The sequence below is a fragment of the Zalophus californianus genome, chromosome 16, assembly GCF_009762305.2.
Source record: "Zalophus californianus isolate mZalCal1 chromosome 16, mZalCal1.pri.v2, whole genome shotgun sequence".
Lineage (NCBI taxonomy): Eukaryota > Metazoa > Chordata > Mammalia > Carnivora > Otariidae > Zalophus > Zalophus californianus.
This window is the reverse complement of record NC_045610.1, coordinates 6,913,388-6,931,807: the sequence shown is the minus strand read 5'-3', so window position 1 is coordinate 6,931,807 and position 18,420 is coordinate 6,913,388. Positions and strand designations below refer to the sequence as shown.

Below are 18,420 nucleotides of genomic sequence, written 5' to 3'. Positions count from 1 at the left end.
TACTTTGAATAAAGATCCGTCAAGGTATGCCGAACACACTTAGATTTATGAAAAGCCCTTTATGTGGTTCTTGTTTTTCTCATTTCACCAGGGACTGGTTGAAATTCATCATGGAATTGACTGCTGGTTTAGAACATTCAGGAAGCCCACATCAATCTTACAGCTACTCAACGCTACACTCTGTCATGTATATACGATTCCATCAGGTTCTCACAAGAATTCATGTATGCAAATGAGCAATCTAAGATGCAGAGAAATTAAGAAATGAACCCAAGGTTGCATAGCCAGTGAAAGAGCTGATTTAGAAGCCCAGGGTCTTCTGCTCTATGGGGGGCAGGTTACTCAACCACAGCAGTTAAGATTTTATCATCTACTTGAATCTCCCCTAACCTTCTCCCTCCCACTGTTTTATTCAAGAACTCAGTTGGGGAAAATGTTGTTAAAAAGCTACTGATGGATTTGTCCGGGCACCTGGCTGGCTCAGTCAGTGGAGCATACGACTCTTGATCTCGGGGTTGTGAGTTCGAGCCCCATATTGGGTGTAGAGATTACTTAAAAAGAAAACATTAAAAAGATCTACTGATGTATTTGTTGAAGGACACGGAGGAAGGAAGGACAGGAAGGAAGGAAGGAAAACACACCAAATCCTATACCTTCAGATCATCTAGGTTTGATGGCAGTGGGCCTGGTTTGAGAGAAGAGACACCAGTTTGTCCAGAAAAGCTGTTTTTGACAGGAGACAAAGGGGTACTGCTCAGTGGTGTTGAACTAGAGTTTGGATTTCTGACCATCTGTTCATTTGGCTCCCTGAAAAACAAACAAAAAAGAGGCACTTAAAATATGGCCAAATAGATATATGGGGGTGTAGTACCGGGATTTACAATAAGAAATCACACATTTGGTCCCTGTCCCTCTCTCTGGCACAGAGCTCCTAAAATCCTTGGAATCTCCTAAGTGATGAGAGCCACAGGGTTGTCATCTGTTATGTTAGCGAGGCGACTTTATGAAAGCCCCTAGGTCACCTAAGGATGGGGGCTGGTTGTCTGAGAACCAACCCTGTGACTTGAGGTTGCAACTTTCAGTCCCACCCCCTGCCCTCTGGGGAGAGGAGCCAGGCTGGAGGTTGATTCATTCACCAGTGGCCAATGATTTAATCAATCATGCCTCTAATGCAGTCTCCCTAACACCTAAAAGAATGGAATTCAGAGAGCTTCCAGGTTGGTGAACACATGGAGAACAAGGTGAGTGGCATGCTTGGGGTGGGGGCATGGAAGCTCCTTGCCCTTTCCCCATCCCTTGCCCCGTGCATCTCTTCCAGCTGGCGGTTCCTGAGTTACATCCTTTTATAACAAACCAGTGATCTTGTTAAGTCAAGTGTTTCTCTGAGTTCTGTGAGCCGCTCTAGCGAATTAATGGAGCCCAAGGAGGAAATCGTGGGAACCTCTGATCTATAGCCCTGCCAACCAGAAGCCCAGGTCACAACTTCTAGACTTGCGGTTGGCAACTGAAGTTGGGGAAGGGGAGGGCAGTCTTGTAGGACTGAGCCCTTCACCTGTGGGGTCTGATGCTCTCTGTCTAGGTAGATGGTGCCAGAATTGTGTGGAACTAGAGGGCACCCAGCTGGTGACGTGGGGAAAGCCTCCCCCACACACTGGGATGGGGTGGCCAGAAGCCTTGGTGGGTAGGTTTGCATTTAGATCAGGTCAGAAGCTAATGGCCTGTGAGGATCAGGCAATAAATCAATCAGTGGGAGAGGCGGGGCAAGGACACCAACAGTGCAGGCTTGTTGCCAAGTGGCAAGTGACACTCTCTGGGGAGACAGGAGGGAGCGGTAGAGACTGTGGCATAGTGGAGAGTGTCCTGGTGGGGGGGGCAGGAGCACCCCTCATAAAGCATGGCTGTATTCAGCACTCCGCATCATTGCCAACCCGACCTGAGGCTGAGCAGAGACAGGTGTGGGAACCCACACCCCAACTTCAGAGTTGAAGGGAATGGCCCATTTAAAAGGTGACCTGCCGTGGGGGTCACAGGCTGGGGTCCCAGAGTCAAACTTCGGGGCCGGCCATCACTCAGTCACTCAGGTCTGTTGCTTCCTAAAGCATAAGGGCCGAGTGAATCCAAGAAATGGAACCATTCTGAGACGGTTTCTCCTCTCTGCGCCACGATTCAGTTCGAGAGCGCTAACGCTTTCTCTTTCCCCAACCATACCTCTTACCAAGGCATCGATTTCGTTGCTTCCTCCTGGCCTTCTGCTCCGGAAAAGGTGGGCATGGTTCCTAAGCAGAGTCCCATTCTAAACCTACCAGATGAGGACGGGGTCCCAGCGGGGACTGGTTGGGTCCTGGGCGCTGGCCCCCCCTGTGCCTCAGACACAGAGGAGCCCCCCGCCCCGGGCCCTCCCAACTTACTTGAGCTGAGCTTGGTGAAGCCCGGCGTAGCCGAGCCGGTGCTGTTGTTGCTGCTGCTGGCTCAGGATCTGGAGCTGCAGAAAGAGCTGCTGCTGCTGGAGTAGCCGGGCGTAGGCCGAGTCCATGGGCGGAGGGGACTTCTCTGCCTTCTGGTCGGGGGGGATGTACTGGTGATATTTGAGCTTCTTTACTTTGGGCTTGGGGTCCTTGGGCTTTTTGTGGCGGTTCTTACTGTCGCTCAAGGACTTGGACTGCAAAGGGGGTGAAGAAATGGCACGTGCTTTAGGTGGGGGGTGGGGGAGGGGGGAAAAGCTGGATGCCATGGCTAGATCGCGAGGAGGTTCTGTTAAAATGGGCTTTCTCGAATCCCAGAGATACAATCTAGCAAAGGCACAAGGTGCCAAGAGATCCTGGGGCATTGAGGTATCTGTTCAACGGATCTACTGCAGGTGCCTCACTCTAGAAGGGGTGAGGGGGCATGAATCTCAGATGTGGCTCCAGGAGCATTTCCTTCCCAGCGCAGAGTAAGACAGAAGCCTACGTTTCGGCTAGGATGCTTTCCTTGGCCAAAACCAACAGATGGCCTAGCAAAGGACACAATCTGATCTTGAGATGGAGTCGTAAGAAGTTCCTTCCTACGTATACATGAAATCGCCTTTAGTGAAGCACTCGGTAAATTGACTTATGAATGACGGCACCTTGGATGAAATTAAGTTTGTCTTTGATGGGGATTTTTGCAGATTTGGGTGGAAAAGTCAGATAGACTCCCCCATCCCACCAACACCCCAAATACGGATGTAACCCCAGGAGCTGACACCCTCTGAGATTAATGATACTTGACTTACTATGAGAAGGGTTAGCCACCCACTGGGACCCTTCTAGAAGCTTCCCATCCCAGAGCGTGACTTGGACACACTGAAAGAGGCAGTAGTCCATACTGTCATCAGTTGAAAGAAAAATCTTAACTTTCCAGCCCTGACTTTAATTAGAGAAGCCTGAAATGAACACGGATGTCATGACCAGCATCTTGAGGATTTGGGGGAAAGGTGCAGGGGAGGTGTGATACCAGCAGCGTCCAGAAGAGGGAGCTCCAGAATACCTGGTTGGCAGGTTCCCACCGGGCGGCTCCCCCCATTTTAACCACAAAGCACACATCTGGAGTCTACAACTTGCATTTCTCTGACTCCAGGCATCCCACCACCCAAGCCTCTTTTGTAAACGTTTTCTTAAGGAGGCTTCTTCTCCGGAAGTAATAGATAAGGAGCACAAGAATTCCCGTGTGCCTGGTGGCTCGATTTCTCCCTGCTCCTTCATTGATTAGCATTCTAGCTAATCAATCAGTCTCCTGCACTCTCGGGAGAATCTCTGCAGGGCTCCTGCCATCAGCTCGGCCCTGCTTTGCTCCAGCTCAGCTTCTGTTCCCACCTCACCCTAGGACTTGCCTCCTCGTCTGGGGGAGCTGCAGGCCAGTCAGGGACGGGGAGATTTTTCTCCATGTTGCCTTAGTACAGGGATGCTGAGCATTCCAGAAGTTACTCAAATTGGACCGCCTTCTCTGGAGAGTGGAAGGCAAAGTCTTTTGAGCCCATGGAACCCTGATTCCATGGACTGTATAATTTTATACTCTTTTTGAAACCAGAGGATACAAGGTGGTATGTTTGTTTGTTTGTTTGTTTCTATTTTCTGCCTAGAACTGCATGGCCTATGGGAGGTAGATATATCATCCAGGGGTTTAAGACCCACGCGTGAATGTGTAAAGCAGGGCAGTGTAGTGCAAGAGGGCATGGCGTGGTCTGTGGCTAGAGGTCCGTGACTTTTTTGCAAGAAGTCTTGCTCGCATCCTGGGCCTGCCCCACAATGTACCACCCAGCAGCCTACAATCAGTTTGCCTGTCCTGCCTCGCAAGACAAAGTCCCAAACCCCCTCTGCCAAAGAAGACCGTTCACCCAGCTGCCTGACCCCTCCCACCCAACAGCTTCCCCTCTGGTCTCTCTTCCTTGCAATTTCCTGCTGTCTGCAATTCCCTCCTGCACCTGCTACCCAACTAGGGCTCATCCTCTGCGTCTGGCTCACACCCCAGCTCCCCGGGGAAGCCTTTCCCAATTCACAGTGAGGTCTCTCATTTGCAGGTCTCATATGGCATTTCGGGGCTGTCTGATAATGGTCCACCACTGCATACCCTGCTCAGGGGGTGGGGGGAGACTGAAGTCCAGCCCCTGTTCTGCTTCTTATGCTACGAGTCCTGATGGAGGTGGTGCCCCCCCCCAAGAAAGGGGTCTCTCATTCTGTATCTCGGTAAAACACAAGTAACAGAGAAATCACCCCAGTAACTATTTTAAAGTATACAATTCACAATGTTGGGCAAGCATCATCACTAAGTAGTTCCAGAAAATTTTCATTACCCCAAAAGGAAACCCCATTCCCATGAAGCAGCCCCTCCCCATTCTCCTTCTTGTGGTCCCCGGGCAACACTCAGCTGCTCTCCGTCTCCATGGACTTGTCCTATTCAGGATATTTCATATAAATGGAATCCTACACCATGTGGCCTTTTGTGTCTGGCTTCTTTCACTCAGCATCGTGTTTTCAAGGCTCATTTCTGTGTCAGACTTCATTCCTCTTTATAACTGAAGAACATCCCATTGTGTGGATATGCCACACACGGACCCATCCTTCAGCTGATGGACATTTGGGTTCGTTCCAACTCTTGACTATTGTGAAAAGTGCAGCCATGAATATTCACATCCAAGATCTCGTTAGAACACCTGTTTTCAATTCTGTGGGGCATATACCTAAGGAGAGGAATTTCTGGGTCATATGGTAATGCTAGGTTTAACTTTCTGAGGAACCACCAAGCTGTTTTCCGTAGTGGACGCACCATGTGTGAGAGCTCCAATCTCCATATTCTCACCAATACCTGCCATTTTCCAGGATAGCCATTCTAGTGGGTGTGAAGCGGTATTTTGTTGTGAGTTTGAGTTTCATTTCCCTGATGACTAATGACACTGAACACCTTTTCATGTGCTTATTGGCAATTTCTTTATCTTTGGCGAAATGCCTGTTCAGGTCCTTTGTGGCATGTTTTTCTTACTTGCTCCCAACACTGTTTGGGTTAGTGGTGGCTATGATACTCAATTAGACTATAGGCTCCTTGAAAGCAAGAATCTTTTTTTTTTTTTAAGATTTTATTTATTTTGAGAGAGAGAGCACGAATGAGGGGGGGAGGGCAGAGGGAAAAGGAGAAGCAGGCTCTCCACTGGGCAGGGAGCCCGATGCGGGGCTCGATCCCAAGACCCCAAGATCACGACCTGAGCTGAAGGCAGACGCTCAGCCGACTGAGCCACCCAGGCGCCCCAGGAATTGTGTTTTATGCAGCTTTGATATATACCTTCTAGGAGCCTACATTGAAAACACCTTTCCCTTACACAGGATTTTACAGTTTTGGGGGAATTCCTGTGCATTCTCTCAGTGGTCTCATATGTATCTTAGAAAGTCAATAGCTGAGAGATGTTTCCCTGGAGCTGGGCTGCTTCCTTCTTTGAGAAGCCCTGTAGTATCCTCTTCATTTAGAGATGATGAGTATCGAACAACTGAGAATTCATAGACATTGACTAATCAGCAGGGAGACTGGCTCTTACATAAACAACCAGTCCGGCTAGATCAGTTACCTGTCAATCCTGCTCTCCGTTGAAATTGACCTGTCTTCCCTCTGGGCAACTATCACGTGTCCTTAGTGCACTGAGGCTGAAGGAGGTGCTAATTTGGCTTATGCAAAATTTAAACACATTGGTAGAAACAGTAATAAAATTTCTCCTCATACATGACAGTAGAAATAACGTGAACCGTCTCCTTCCTCCGCTGGCAGTGAACAAAGTTCATCAACCGTCGTGTAATTTCAAAGCTGCTGGGCTGAGTGAATTGTAAGTGAGGTTTGAGCTACTTAGGGAGTGTATTTGAAGCGAGGTTTAGGGACATTTACAGGAAACTGAAAGTCCTGCTGGCCACTTTTGTGTATATGCATGCAATGGAAGGGACTCTGCGGCTGTTACTTTAACACTGATTCTTAACTTACGATCTTTTGAAAAATATTTCATAAAAGACATCTCAGCTGTTATTCAGTGGTGACCCTAGAGCTGAGATAACTTGCTCCCAAATTGATGAGAAGTTATTTGGGATAGCGGCGCCTGGGTGGCTAAGTCGTTAAGCTTGTGACTCTTGATTTCGGCTCAGGTCACGATCTCAGGGGTGGTGAGATTGAGCCCCACGCTGGGCTCCGTGCTGGGTGTGGAGGTTGCTTAAGACACTTCCTCTCCCTCTTTCACTGCTCCTCCCCCCCCCCCCGCCCCGCCAAACAAAACAAAACTAAACTAGTAAGTTATTTGGGATAAAATATTATGAAGAAGAGCAAATGATTATTAGCAGGCAGTTAATTGGTAAGAGGAGAGAGTCCTCTGTGAACTAGTAAGTATAATGCGAAGAAAAGTTAACCAACAATCTGCTATGATGTTTATGGTCTACTGTGCAGACAACCCCTCCCTTTATCTCCAAAGGGAGCCAGGCTTACATGATTGAGGTATTATATGACGCAAAGTCTGCAGATCTGCTTCCCCTGCATAAAACCCAACTCCCTGCCTCCCACCTATTTGATGACATTTACAAACCCTGTGTGCGTTCCCATCAGCTGTGTCGGTCTCTAGGCTGACCTTATGAAGTCTTTTAAGTCAGGCACACGTGCTGGCTGAGCTGTGATTCCAAAGACATGCAGGCACATGGGTTTTTCTTCTGCGGGGAAGACCCACACTGTGCCGACACCTAACAGACTCTTGGTTCGCATACACGGATGGCCCCTTTCTCCTCTCCTGACTTGCAACGCTCCTGGCGGACTGAGCCTACACACGGGTCCGTGTGACTCTCCTCACCTAACTCCCACCGCACCACCACACCTAACTCCAAGAGCTCTGCTCCCAGTGGGCCCTGTGGGTGAGTGCTCAGGCAGGTGCCGGGAGGCGGGTCCGTCCCTACCTTCACGGCAGCGTGCACAGCGATGGGGTTACCAAGAGGGCCGAGCCCCTGCATCCCCGTGTCTGACTGGTTGCTGGGCTGGGAGGCTGAGTCTTTCCTGTCATTTTCGGAGCCAGAAGAATGATCCTGAAATCCAAATTTCAGCATGAGTCGGATGCAGGAGGAAAAACTGTACGAGGCAGAGATAAAGGAGAACCCCCCCCCCCCCGTCCCCAGCCACCTACACGGCTCTATTGTTTTCATCTTTACTTCATATCCAAGTACGTATCACACGACCTCCCCGGGGAAAGGAGTCATATATAATTTGAGGGATAAAGGGGTCATCATTTATCATTATTTCAGAAGACAGGAATAGAAATGGCCTGTTCTAGGCCAACCCAGACAGCTGGTCACCCTGTGTGAGGGTTCCACCTGTGATAGACCTGATAAGGAGACTGATGAAGGAGACTGATGAAAAAAAGAAAGAGGGAGGAGTAGGTGTAGGAATTTGGGGGGAAAGTAGGACCAAAAAAAAAAAAACCCCGATAAAAATGGTGTTAGCAGATGGAGGGGAAATGCATGAGTGTGTGTATGTTTCTGGGTGTATACATGCATGTTTGCATACATATGTGGGTATACGTATGTTTGTGTGTGCATGGGTCTGCATGTGTGAATGTGTCTATATATGTGTGTGTGCGTAGATGCATAGCTTTGTGCATATGTGTGTGTGTGGGGGTGGGTGGGTGTAGTGTCATGAACAACCTTTATGAGAGACATGTTTCTGTCCACGGAGGACTGGGAAAAAGGGTAACTGTCTTCTGTCCCTCTCCTGCAATCGGGTACTGGGACCAAAAGGGACACGGACTGCTCATACTCTCCCCCTGGAGCTTACCCACCCTTTCCTGAGCCCTGGCACCTGCAAAGGTCTGCAGAACCCTTTCCTCTCGAGCCTCAGTGTCCTGATCCACTAACTGGGACTGCTGGTGCAAGGAAAAGATGATTTTTGCCCTGAGCCTGGCATCGCCTTGTGCTCGTTCCCTTTGACCCCTTCTCCTGGGTTAAGCGGAAAAGAACTTGTCTTCTCCTGAAACCATTCTCCAATCAGAAGCTGAGGAATTCACCATCAGAATAACGGATACAAGTGATCTGAGATACTGTCTGATGCTATCAAAGAAGCTGAGCTGCAAAGGCCAGGTGTGGCACCCAGGCAAACGGAAGGTGCTTCGATTATAAACCCGTGCACGGTAAACGTATGGATCTGCTTGTTAGCGCTCGGCTACCTCCCATTCCACATCTTCTCCTTGGCAGTCCGAGCTTTGCTCCCTTCGTGGTGCGCAGAAGGGTGTGACAATGACTATTATGTATCATGGTGCTTTTAAGCCCATGAAGACACGGTAGGCTGAGGTGGGATTTGTTTACCTGGACTGGCCCCAGAGGACCCGCCAAAGGGGTCTCTGAAGCTTTAGTGTCCGCAGGGGATCCCGCTGAGCCCTGGGGGTCCTCGCTTCGAGCCTGGTCCGGAGAAAGCCCATCACCGCTGCTGTCCTCTTCGAAGGCAAATGCATCTGCCGATTTGGAAAAACTCACCTGGTTACCTGGTGGGGTAAAATCCAAGAATGGGGTCAGTGGCTGAGGCACACTAAAGGGCTTTCTGGAAACGCTTCGCCGTGGCATCCCTACCAGGAGCAAACATCTATCTCCTTCGATCTGTATCTAGTGCAAGGTAAGAGTGAAAAATAGGTTTTAACTTTATGTGGCATCTCATTGATTTACTCCAAATGGGAACTTGTGTTTATAAAAGGGATACATCTGGCAGGGAAGAATGCAGGGCGTATTAAAGGTCTCCCGTCGCTTGGTCAAGTTTATCTTCAGGTTTATCCATTCCTGCACATTTTGGACATGAGACCCGTTATCTTTCTGAAACACAGTCAGGGAAGATGAAAGAAAGAAAGGGGCCACTGAATACAGAACGAGGCCAAAGGAGATCGCAGTTGGGAGGGTGCCCGTCTCCCTCAGGTTCTACGACGAGACAGAGAACTGAAATGACAACGTGCCATTAGCATCACGTTCAAATATAAAGCAGGGTACACAGCACAAAGTGTTTCGCAAACTTCGCTCTTCGGGATAAGCCAGACCTGCTACTGAGTCTAAATTCCTAAATGTCAGAATTAGCTCATGTCACCCAGTGTCACGACGTCCCTTTCAACGAACGCACAGCTGATTATAAAAGCCATAAATACGTCCCGGAAACTGCAGCGTGATCTTTTTAAATTATTATTATTTGGATTTCCTTTGTATGCTTCCTAGCTCTGTGTCTATTTTGGAAACCCTCAACAGCTGGAAAGGCAGAAATTCTTCCTCAGAAGCCTGCGTGGCCTTTGGAGGGGAGCAGGTTCATCAGCTTGGGGAAAAGGGCTATCCAATCAGGTGGGACTACAATGACATCCTTATACGTCCCTTATGGGTTTTTGTTTGTTTGTTTGTTTGTTTGCTGTTACATTGCCAAATTGTATCTGGTTTATTATCCAGCTACACGGTACAAAATGTGCTCAGGCCCCAGAAACGCTTCTGACCCGATCCCAGGCTCGGCTCTTCTAAAGGAATTTAGGTATTATCGGAAGTTTCCCAGCCCGGCATTCTGCAATCACACGGACAAGAACTTTTGACTCCTGCTTTGGGCAGATAAGAGAGGGGAGCTTTCACGGTGGAGATTGGAAAAGCAGCAAGGAGCAGCAAGAAATGGAACAAGTGTGCTTTGGGGCTTGTCATCACCACCACTTCTGGCATCTGTCACGGACCCTCCAGACATCCAAGTGTCAAAGCGGGAAAGAGCCAGAAATGACAGGACAGGTGGAGATTTCAGTTGCTGCTCCCCCCACCCCCCACCCCCGCCGCCACGGGCCACCCCACCAACCTGGAAGGACTTGGGGGCCAGCGCGGTTGCTCCACCACTTCAAGGACTGTTTATAAACTTCTAGGTGCCTTTCTATGATGCTAAATGTAATGGTTACTTACAAGAACCATTCATACCATATGAAGATGCCTAACGTATGCATTCACCCCACTTCTTGTTAATGATTTGGTGCCTCTTCTAGATCTAGTTCTATACATACAACGAAACATACACACAGGCACAAAGTATTTCACTTAGACAGGACTGGTAAAATATTCTGAAGCTTGCCTTATTCTCGCTACAATGTTACTTAGAGTCCTTTCCTTGGGGGCACACAGAGATAGTCCTCAATTAAAAAAAAATGGGGGGGGCGCCTGGGTGGCTCAGATGGTTAAGCGTCTGCCTTCGGTTCAAGTCATGATCCCAGGGTCCTGGGATCGAGTCCCGCATCGGGCTCCCTGCTCCTTGGGAGCCTGCTTCTCCCTCTGCCTCTCTCTCTCTCTCTCTCTCTCTGTCTCTCATGAATAAATAAATAAATAAAAGTTTAAAAAAAATAAAAAAAATTTTTTTGGCAACAGCTACACAGTATTCCATTGTGATGTTGGAAAGTTTTTATTTTTCAACTTCTATTTTCAGAGGTGTCCTTTTTTTCAACCATAAAAAATTCGAAATAAGAAAAAAGTACAGAGAATAATGTAAAAGATTTATTTACCTATTACCTGAAATAAATAAATTCTAGCTTTTTTGGACATTTATGTCAGCAACCCATTTGTTTCCTAAGGGAGGGGTTTCATTGGGTATTTGATAATTGCCACCTTTTTTATTTGAGATTGGGGGTCATTCTTCCCCCCTTCAGTACTCTCAAACACTCGCCTTTCTATTTTAAGAATCCAGCCTTACGCTGGATTCTTACAGGGAATCCAGTAAGATTACTGGATTACTTACTTCTCTTACAGGGAACCATGGGCTCTACAAATAAACCTTTATTTGTCACTGAAATTTCAAGTCCTACCTTCTGCTGGTGGAATTAAAGGCTTTGTCCCTGTTCAAAGGCTTACCTGTGTTATTAAGGGCCAGGGAGACACAGGAGGGTGGAAGCCTTCCCCACCCCAGAAATCACAGGATTCCGTTGGATCTGCTCGGCACATGCCCTGAGCTGACATCACGTCCACCCCCAGAGAGCCCTGCATGTGATTGTGTTGGCCCCCTGGGCAGCCGGTCTCTGCTGGACAGGAGCCTCCATCTGAAAGCCTTATGGTATTCCCTCCTGACTGCCCTCGGTCAAACTGGGTATAGAGCTTCTCCATGAGATCTCATCCTCCATGGGACAGAGACTCCCCCACCCTGTGGACCCCACCATCTCACCCACACCCACACCGAGGATCACATCCCAAATATGCACACATCAGAGGAAGTTCATCACAGCACAGAGGTGTCCAAATATTCTAACATGTGAGTGGAGAAGTTACAAGAGGCAGTGTGAACGCTCAGAGCCACCACCAGAGGGGGGGCAAAACCCACTACCCTTCCTGGAAGCCATCAGGTGGCAGCATTTAGGGAACACCCACTGGATAACAGAAGGTGGAGGTAGCGGAGAAAATGCCTCTCTCTTTTTTTCTGCACACAATGCACTAAGGATATCTCCAGATTCCACAGCATCTTGTACTTGAGTTTTTGAGATGTAAGGGACAGATGGTGACACCAGGATCGTGAGGCTGGAGAAGGGGGTACGTTCTGGTGAGGGTGGTCATGATGATTTCATGGGGAATTGTCTCAGAAGAGGGTTGGAAGGATTGTGGAAGTGCCATTGTTGCCACTGGTTACTCAGCCTGCCCTTCCCCCTTGGGCATCTGGCAATCCAGTGACCTTGGATCAAGGCACTAGGATGATGTGGAAAAGTCTCCAAGTGGAGTATCTGGAACAAAGGAGTCGGGCATCTGTCCCATTTTCCCTAGTGCTGGACAGAGCATTCCCTGGTTATCTCATCCCCATCCAACCTTCCCGCTTTAGGAGAAGGAGAGAAGCGGAAGAAAAATCAGCTACGATGTCGGGAAGAGCTGATCTCCATGGGACACCATCAGAGACATTTGTTGAGGACGAGAACCGCCTGGCGAGCGCCGTCCTGGACAGACGGAGGAGATCTCAACGTGGAGAAGGTCAGGAGACTCCTGGAGGAGGCGGGATTGGGTTGAGTGTGAAATGACCACCAGCCATGGGCAGGACGACAGACAGGGAGGGGACACTTGACCTTCCTGGGTGGGGGGAGCGAAAGGGACGTTAACGGAGTGGCGAACAGCAGAGCGGCAATGGGAAGGGGAGGAAGAGATTTCCTGCCCACCAAGAGACAGGATTATTTTGGGAGCCAATTCCTGAGAGACACAGCTTCCGGGAGTTACTTTATCAAGTGACAGGTAATCAATTAAAGAGGTTTTTCTAAGTCAACAGAGAAGCCATGCGTTCATGCAACCACATACGGGGGAGTCCTTTACACCTGGATGAGCCAACAGGGTGAGGACAAATGCCCCACATGGGACTCCTTTTTGTCTGACCCCTAAAAGGCCCCACGTGCCAGGTCAGCATATGTCACTGAGGACCATGTAGTTACTGTGCAGGCACAAAGACCTTGCCTCGGGGCGGAGGGGGAGGGCTGCCAATCACCACTGTCTCAGGGCTGCAAGTGCCTTGGATTTGTGACCAAGTGGCTTGGAGTGTGCCCTCCACACAGCTGCACACCCGGCTCAGCCCCCGTTGGTGGGAGAAACGGAACAGCCGAGAGGCGCTGGTAGCCAAGGACAGTGGCTTCCTTCAGAGATGGATCGACTTCAGTTCTGGACTCCAGCGGTCTTGGTTTGTTTCTTGGTCCTACCCCCCCCCCCCCCCCGCCCAGTGCTAGAGTCTGTTGGCAAGTTATTGAACCTCCCAGAGCCTCAGGGTCCCCATCTCTAAGATGAAAATAGCAGCCATAGTTATTACCTCTCAAGGTTTTGAGGATTAAAACAACGGAACGGGTACGAAATGCTGAGCCCAGTCCCTGGATGGGCAAGAGTTCCATCCTTTCTAGCCGTGGTGATGACAGTTATTGCTTTTGTTAGGAGTAGCCGCTTGTCGCAAGTTTGCCATTATCAAAAATAAACAAGACCACCCAGGAGGCGGTTTGTCCGGCCCTCGGCTTGGCAAAGATCAGTGCAACTCTAGGGCTAGAAAAACTGGCTTGTCCTCACAGGGTCGTCCTAGGAAAGCCAAGACAGACACTCCCCGGGGCCAGAGAGCCCCAGGAAAGGCTGCTTGTCACTCCCTCTCCCTCCTGGTTCAAGCCAGGCTCATGTGGAGAGGCACAAAGGTCACCTTATGGGGCTGCCTCGGGAACAACCCAGTCTGTTGGCTTTGTGCTGTGACCCTGGGCCTCCGCTCAGATCTCTCCCCAGGCACGAGGCCCCCTGGGAGCCGCCAGAGTGCGGTGCGCAGGCTATTGTCCCTGTAGACACATCAGGTGGTGCGGTGACAAGGACCCGCTTTGGGAAGCCCTGACATCATCCTCCGGCTATGCCTGCAGGGCCGGTTCTGGGCACCAGCCCCTGGACAATGTTGGCCTGGCGACTCTGAGCTTTCCCTGTCCCTCTTGGAAGCAATTAGATGAATGAGTCAGTTGTACTTTCTCTACATAAACATTTAAGATTCCGAGATTAAGTGAGATAGCTGGAGTCCTCGGTACCTTGCTGCTAGGACCAGCACTGAGGGCAGGAGACGGTGAAGTGGGATGTGGAAAGGGACCTGGCTTGCTTATCTACTTGCAAGCTTGCTCAGTGCCCTGTAGGAGAGCTATTTTAATTCACCGGCAGACCATCTCTTAATGCCTTCTTGGAAGAGACTGAAGGAAAATCCATTTCCAAAGAGACAAGGTGATGCCCGTGGAAGCAGCTATGGTTTAAAGGCTCTTGCCTAAAGATATTTTAATACACGAAGATACCACAGTCTCCAGAGGATGGATTGTATTTTGCAACAAAGACAGAACCTGCAGCTCTTGAAGGGGATCAGATGGCTTTATTATGGAAATGGATGTCAGTGGATGTTTGCAGGAAGGAGGATTCCTTTTTCTTCAGAATCCTGGCAGTTTTAGCAATGTGCCTTAAGCCTCTAAGACATAACCCTGGTGCTAGGACCACATGAGTGGAGAAAAAAAGTTAACTGGAAGGACTTAACCCTGTGTCAGAGCTCGAGGTTAATTCTCGAGGGAGGAAGAAGATCATCAGGTGTGTGAAGATACTTGAGCAAGGTCTCTAGCTTCCCCTCTGCAGGACCCCGCCCTGTCCAAGCGCCCTCTCATGGGTGTAGCTCCTGGGTCCAGCTACAGGCTTCTCGGTGAGGCCAAGGACTGCTTCGATGGGCAGCAGAGGCCCCCAGCACAGAAAAGTATTTTGCACGTATGCCTCATTGGACCTCTTTCCCCCAGGATCACGTGCACTTTTGAAACCATTTATCATAATAGAATGATAAATTCTGTCCATGAGAAAGTTATGCCAAAGCAAACCTTTTCTTTTTTATGACAAAGCAAACGACTCTACCATCTGGCTTAGGGTCATGATTATTGCCCATTTGCCTTCACATAAATGATCAGAGGTCAGGACTTCCAGAGTCTCTGAAGAACAACCGGATTCTTAGTAAATAGGATTTGTTTTGTTTTTTTATGAAGTCTGCACCTCGGGGGTGCGAGTGAACAAAGACTAGTGTGGGATCTTTTAGAAATGTGACAGCTATAAATGGGTGTCTTCCAGACCAGCCCCGGTGGACTAGAAATACTGCTCTTTATGTTAAAGGGTTATAGTGACACAAAGAACTAACTTCTTTGACAACTAGATTGTATATTCTGAGTCGCAGGGTCAATTTTTTTTTTTTTTTTTTTTTTTAGAAAAAGTAGCTAAGTAGCTGACTTGGGCATTCAGCAGGCCACCTGGGCCAGACCAAGGGAAAGGTGAGGACCCTTTAGGAGGAGGGGTCTGTCTGTTAGAACTGAGAACCAGCATCCTCCCCCTGTTTGAAAAAAAACCAGGGAAGCCAACAAGGGGTTCTGTTTCACTCAAGCGGAAGCCAGACCTCTGGACAATAAATAGCTTCCATGGAAGCTCAGGGACACTCCTCCTGTCAAGTAAAGAAAAGACTCAGATGGCCAGTGAGAGAATTAAGAAGCTGCGAGTCAGCTCCCGGGGGTCTCTAACTGAGAGGATCTTTAAGTAATAACGACCCCACTCAGCTGCTCAAGGGGGCCATGCTAAACTCCAGTATATAATTTCTGTTCTCTTAAATCCTCACTCCCCTGTAACATCAGACTTGGTGTTTTGTTTCAGTATTCTGTCCTGAGAGACAGGCTGTTAGGGGTTGCGATATGGTGATTTATAATAAGAAATATATACTTGGACTTCGTCCCCCTTTCTGGCACGGAGCTCTGAAAACAATTGGAATCTTCTAAGTGATGAGAGCCACAAAAGGGTCATTTGTTATGTTAATGAGGTGGCTTTTGGACCTCGCCTAGGATGGGGCTGGGGCTGGGAGAACCAATCATGTGATCTTGGAACTTTCAGTCCTACCCTCTGACCCCCAGGGAGGGGAGAGGGGTTGGAGACTGAGTTCATTCACCAATAGCCGAATCAACTGTGACTCTGTAATGGAGCCTCCATTAAAAACCCAAAGGGATGGGGTTTGGAGAGATTCTGGATTGATGACCATGTGGAGATTTGGGGAGAGTGGTGTTCCTGGAGAGCATGGAAGCTCCTCACCCTTTCCCCATACTTGGCTCATTCTCTGCATCTCTTCCAACTGACTGTTACTGAGCTTTTTATAATAAACTGGTGATCCAGTACGTAAATGGGTCCCCTCAGTTTTGTGAGCTGCTCTAGCAAACTAATTGAGCTCGAGGAGGGCATTATGGGAATGTCTGATCTGTAGCCAGTTGATCAGAAGCATGGGTGATAGGTGTTTGTGACTGGTGTCTGAAGAGGAGGGTGATCTTTGCAGGATGGAGCCCTTCACCCGTGAGATCTGATACTATTCTAGGTAGGTAGTGTCAGAATTGAGTTGAACTGTAGGATGCCCAGCTGGTGTCCTACACATTGCTTGTTGGGATGGGGGACACCCTCCCCCACCCCATGTTGGAAGTGGTTGCTTAGATCCCTTTAGTGGCTTTCCAAGAAGAGGAAACAGGGGATTAGGTGCATACCCCTCTGAGATGTGGCCACGAGGAGGCCCAAGCCTTCCCCTGTGGAAGTCAAATCAGAAAGCCAAAGCAATCTGGAAAAAGAACAAAACTGGAGGTATCACAATCCCAGAGTTCGAGATATACTACAAAACTGTAGTAATCAGAACAGTATGGCACTGGTATAAAAATAGACACATAGATCAATGGAACTGAATAGAAAGCCCAGAAATAAACCCACATTTATATGGTTAATTAATCTTTGACAAAGGAGGCAAGAATATGCAATGGGAAAAAGACAAAGAGGGTCTCTTCAACAAATGGTGCTGGGAAAACTGGACAGTTACGTGCAAAACAATGAAACTGGGCCACTTTCTTAGACCATACACAAAAATAAACTCAAAATGGATTAAGGACCTAAAAGTGAGACCTGAAACCATAAAAATCCCAGAAGAGAGCTCAAGCAGTAATTTCTCTGATATCGGCCACGGCAACATTTTTCTAGATAGGTCTCCTGAGGGCAAGGGAAACAAAAGCAAAAATAAACTATTGGGACTTCATCAAAATAAAAGGCTTCTGCACAGCGAAGGAAACAACCAACACAACTGAAAAACAACCTACTGAATGGGAGAAGATATTTGCAAATGGCATATCTGATAAAAGGTTAGTATCCCAAATATATAAAGGAATTATACAACTCGACACCAAACAACCAAATAATCCGATTAAAAATCCTATAAGACATGAACAGACATTTTTCCAAAGAAGACATCCAGATGGCCAACAGACACATGAAAAGATGCTCAACATCACTCACCATCAGGGAAAGGGTAACCAAAATCACAATGAGATACCACCTCACACCTGTCAGAAAGGTTAAAATCAACAACACAAGAAACAACAGGTGTTGGGAAGGATGCAGAGAAAGGGGAACCTTCATGCCTGTTGGTGGGAATGCAAACTGGTGCAGCCACTCTGGAAAACAGTATGGAGGTTCCTCAAAAACTTAAAAATAAAATTACCATCTGATCCAGTAATTCCACTAGTGGGTATTTACCCAAAGAATACGAAAACACTAATTCATAAAGGTATATGCACCCCAATGTTCATAGCAGTGGTATTTACAATAGGCAAATTATGGAAGCAATCCAAGTGTCCATCAATAGATGAATGCATAAAGAAAATATAGTGTATATACACAATGGAATATTACTCAGCCATAGAAGGAATCTTGCCATTTGCAACAATATGGATGGATCTAGAGGGTATAATACTAAGTGAAATAAGTCAGAGAAAGATAAATACCATATGATTTCACTCATATGTGGAATTTAAGAAGCAAAACAAATGAACAAAGGGCAAAAAAAGAAACCAACCAAGAAACAGACTCTTAACTCTAAACTGATGGGTCACCAGAGGGGAGGTGGGTGGGGGGGGTGGGGAAATAGATGAAGGGGATTAAGGTACACTTATCATGATGAGCACGGAGTTATGTGTAGAATTGTTGAATCGCTATATTGTACAATTGAAACTAATATAACACTGTGTGTTAACTCTACTAGAATTAAAATTAAAAAATAAAAAATTTTTAAAAATAAAAAATTAAAAAACAATCCCTTTGTGTGTTGGGAGAAGTTCTAGATTGGTCTCGGGTTGGAGAACACTTGGTCTTTACTAAAACCAGGAGGAAGACCATGACCAAGTGTTCTGCTCAGAGCCAGGCAGAACACAGAAACCCAGCTGCAGACAGAGCTGGACAATCTAAGCACATCTGGAAAAGCACGTGAAGAGAGGGTGAAATACACAGATGACAGGAGAACAACCCAGAGTGAACCACTGCCCTGAGTCACCGCTTCACCACGGGGAGTTGATTTCATCACAAGAAGCGACAGGCAGATGAGGGGACTGGGTCATCATCACCACTAGACGGGCTA

The 18,420-nt window shown here is 48.0% G+C and overlaps 1 protein-coding gene across 8 annotated transcripts in view; it reads right to left on the bottom strand.

The window, feature by feature from the left end:
* MYOCD (myocardin) overlaps window positions 1–18,420 on the bottom strand; it is a 94,760-nt gene that overhangs the window by 21,713 nt on the left and 54,627 nt on the right. For all 8 annotated transcript variants that reach the window (XM_035724761.1, XM_035724764.1, XM_035724759.1 and 5 more), the window contains 4 exons: window positions 8,826–9,001; window positions 7,428–7,553; window positions 2,409–2,659; window positions 654–807 (listed from right to left, as the gene is read on the bottom strand). In XM_035724761.1, coding sequence (XP_035580654.1) covers window positions 654–807; window positions 2,409–2,659; window positions 7,428–7,553; window positions 8,826–9,001 — 707 coding nt within the window. The remainder of the gene's footprint in view (window positions 1–653; window positions 808–2,408; window positions 2,660–7,427; window positions 7,554–8,825; window positions 9,002–18,420) is intronic.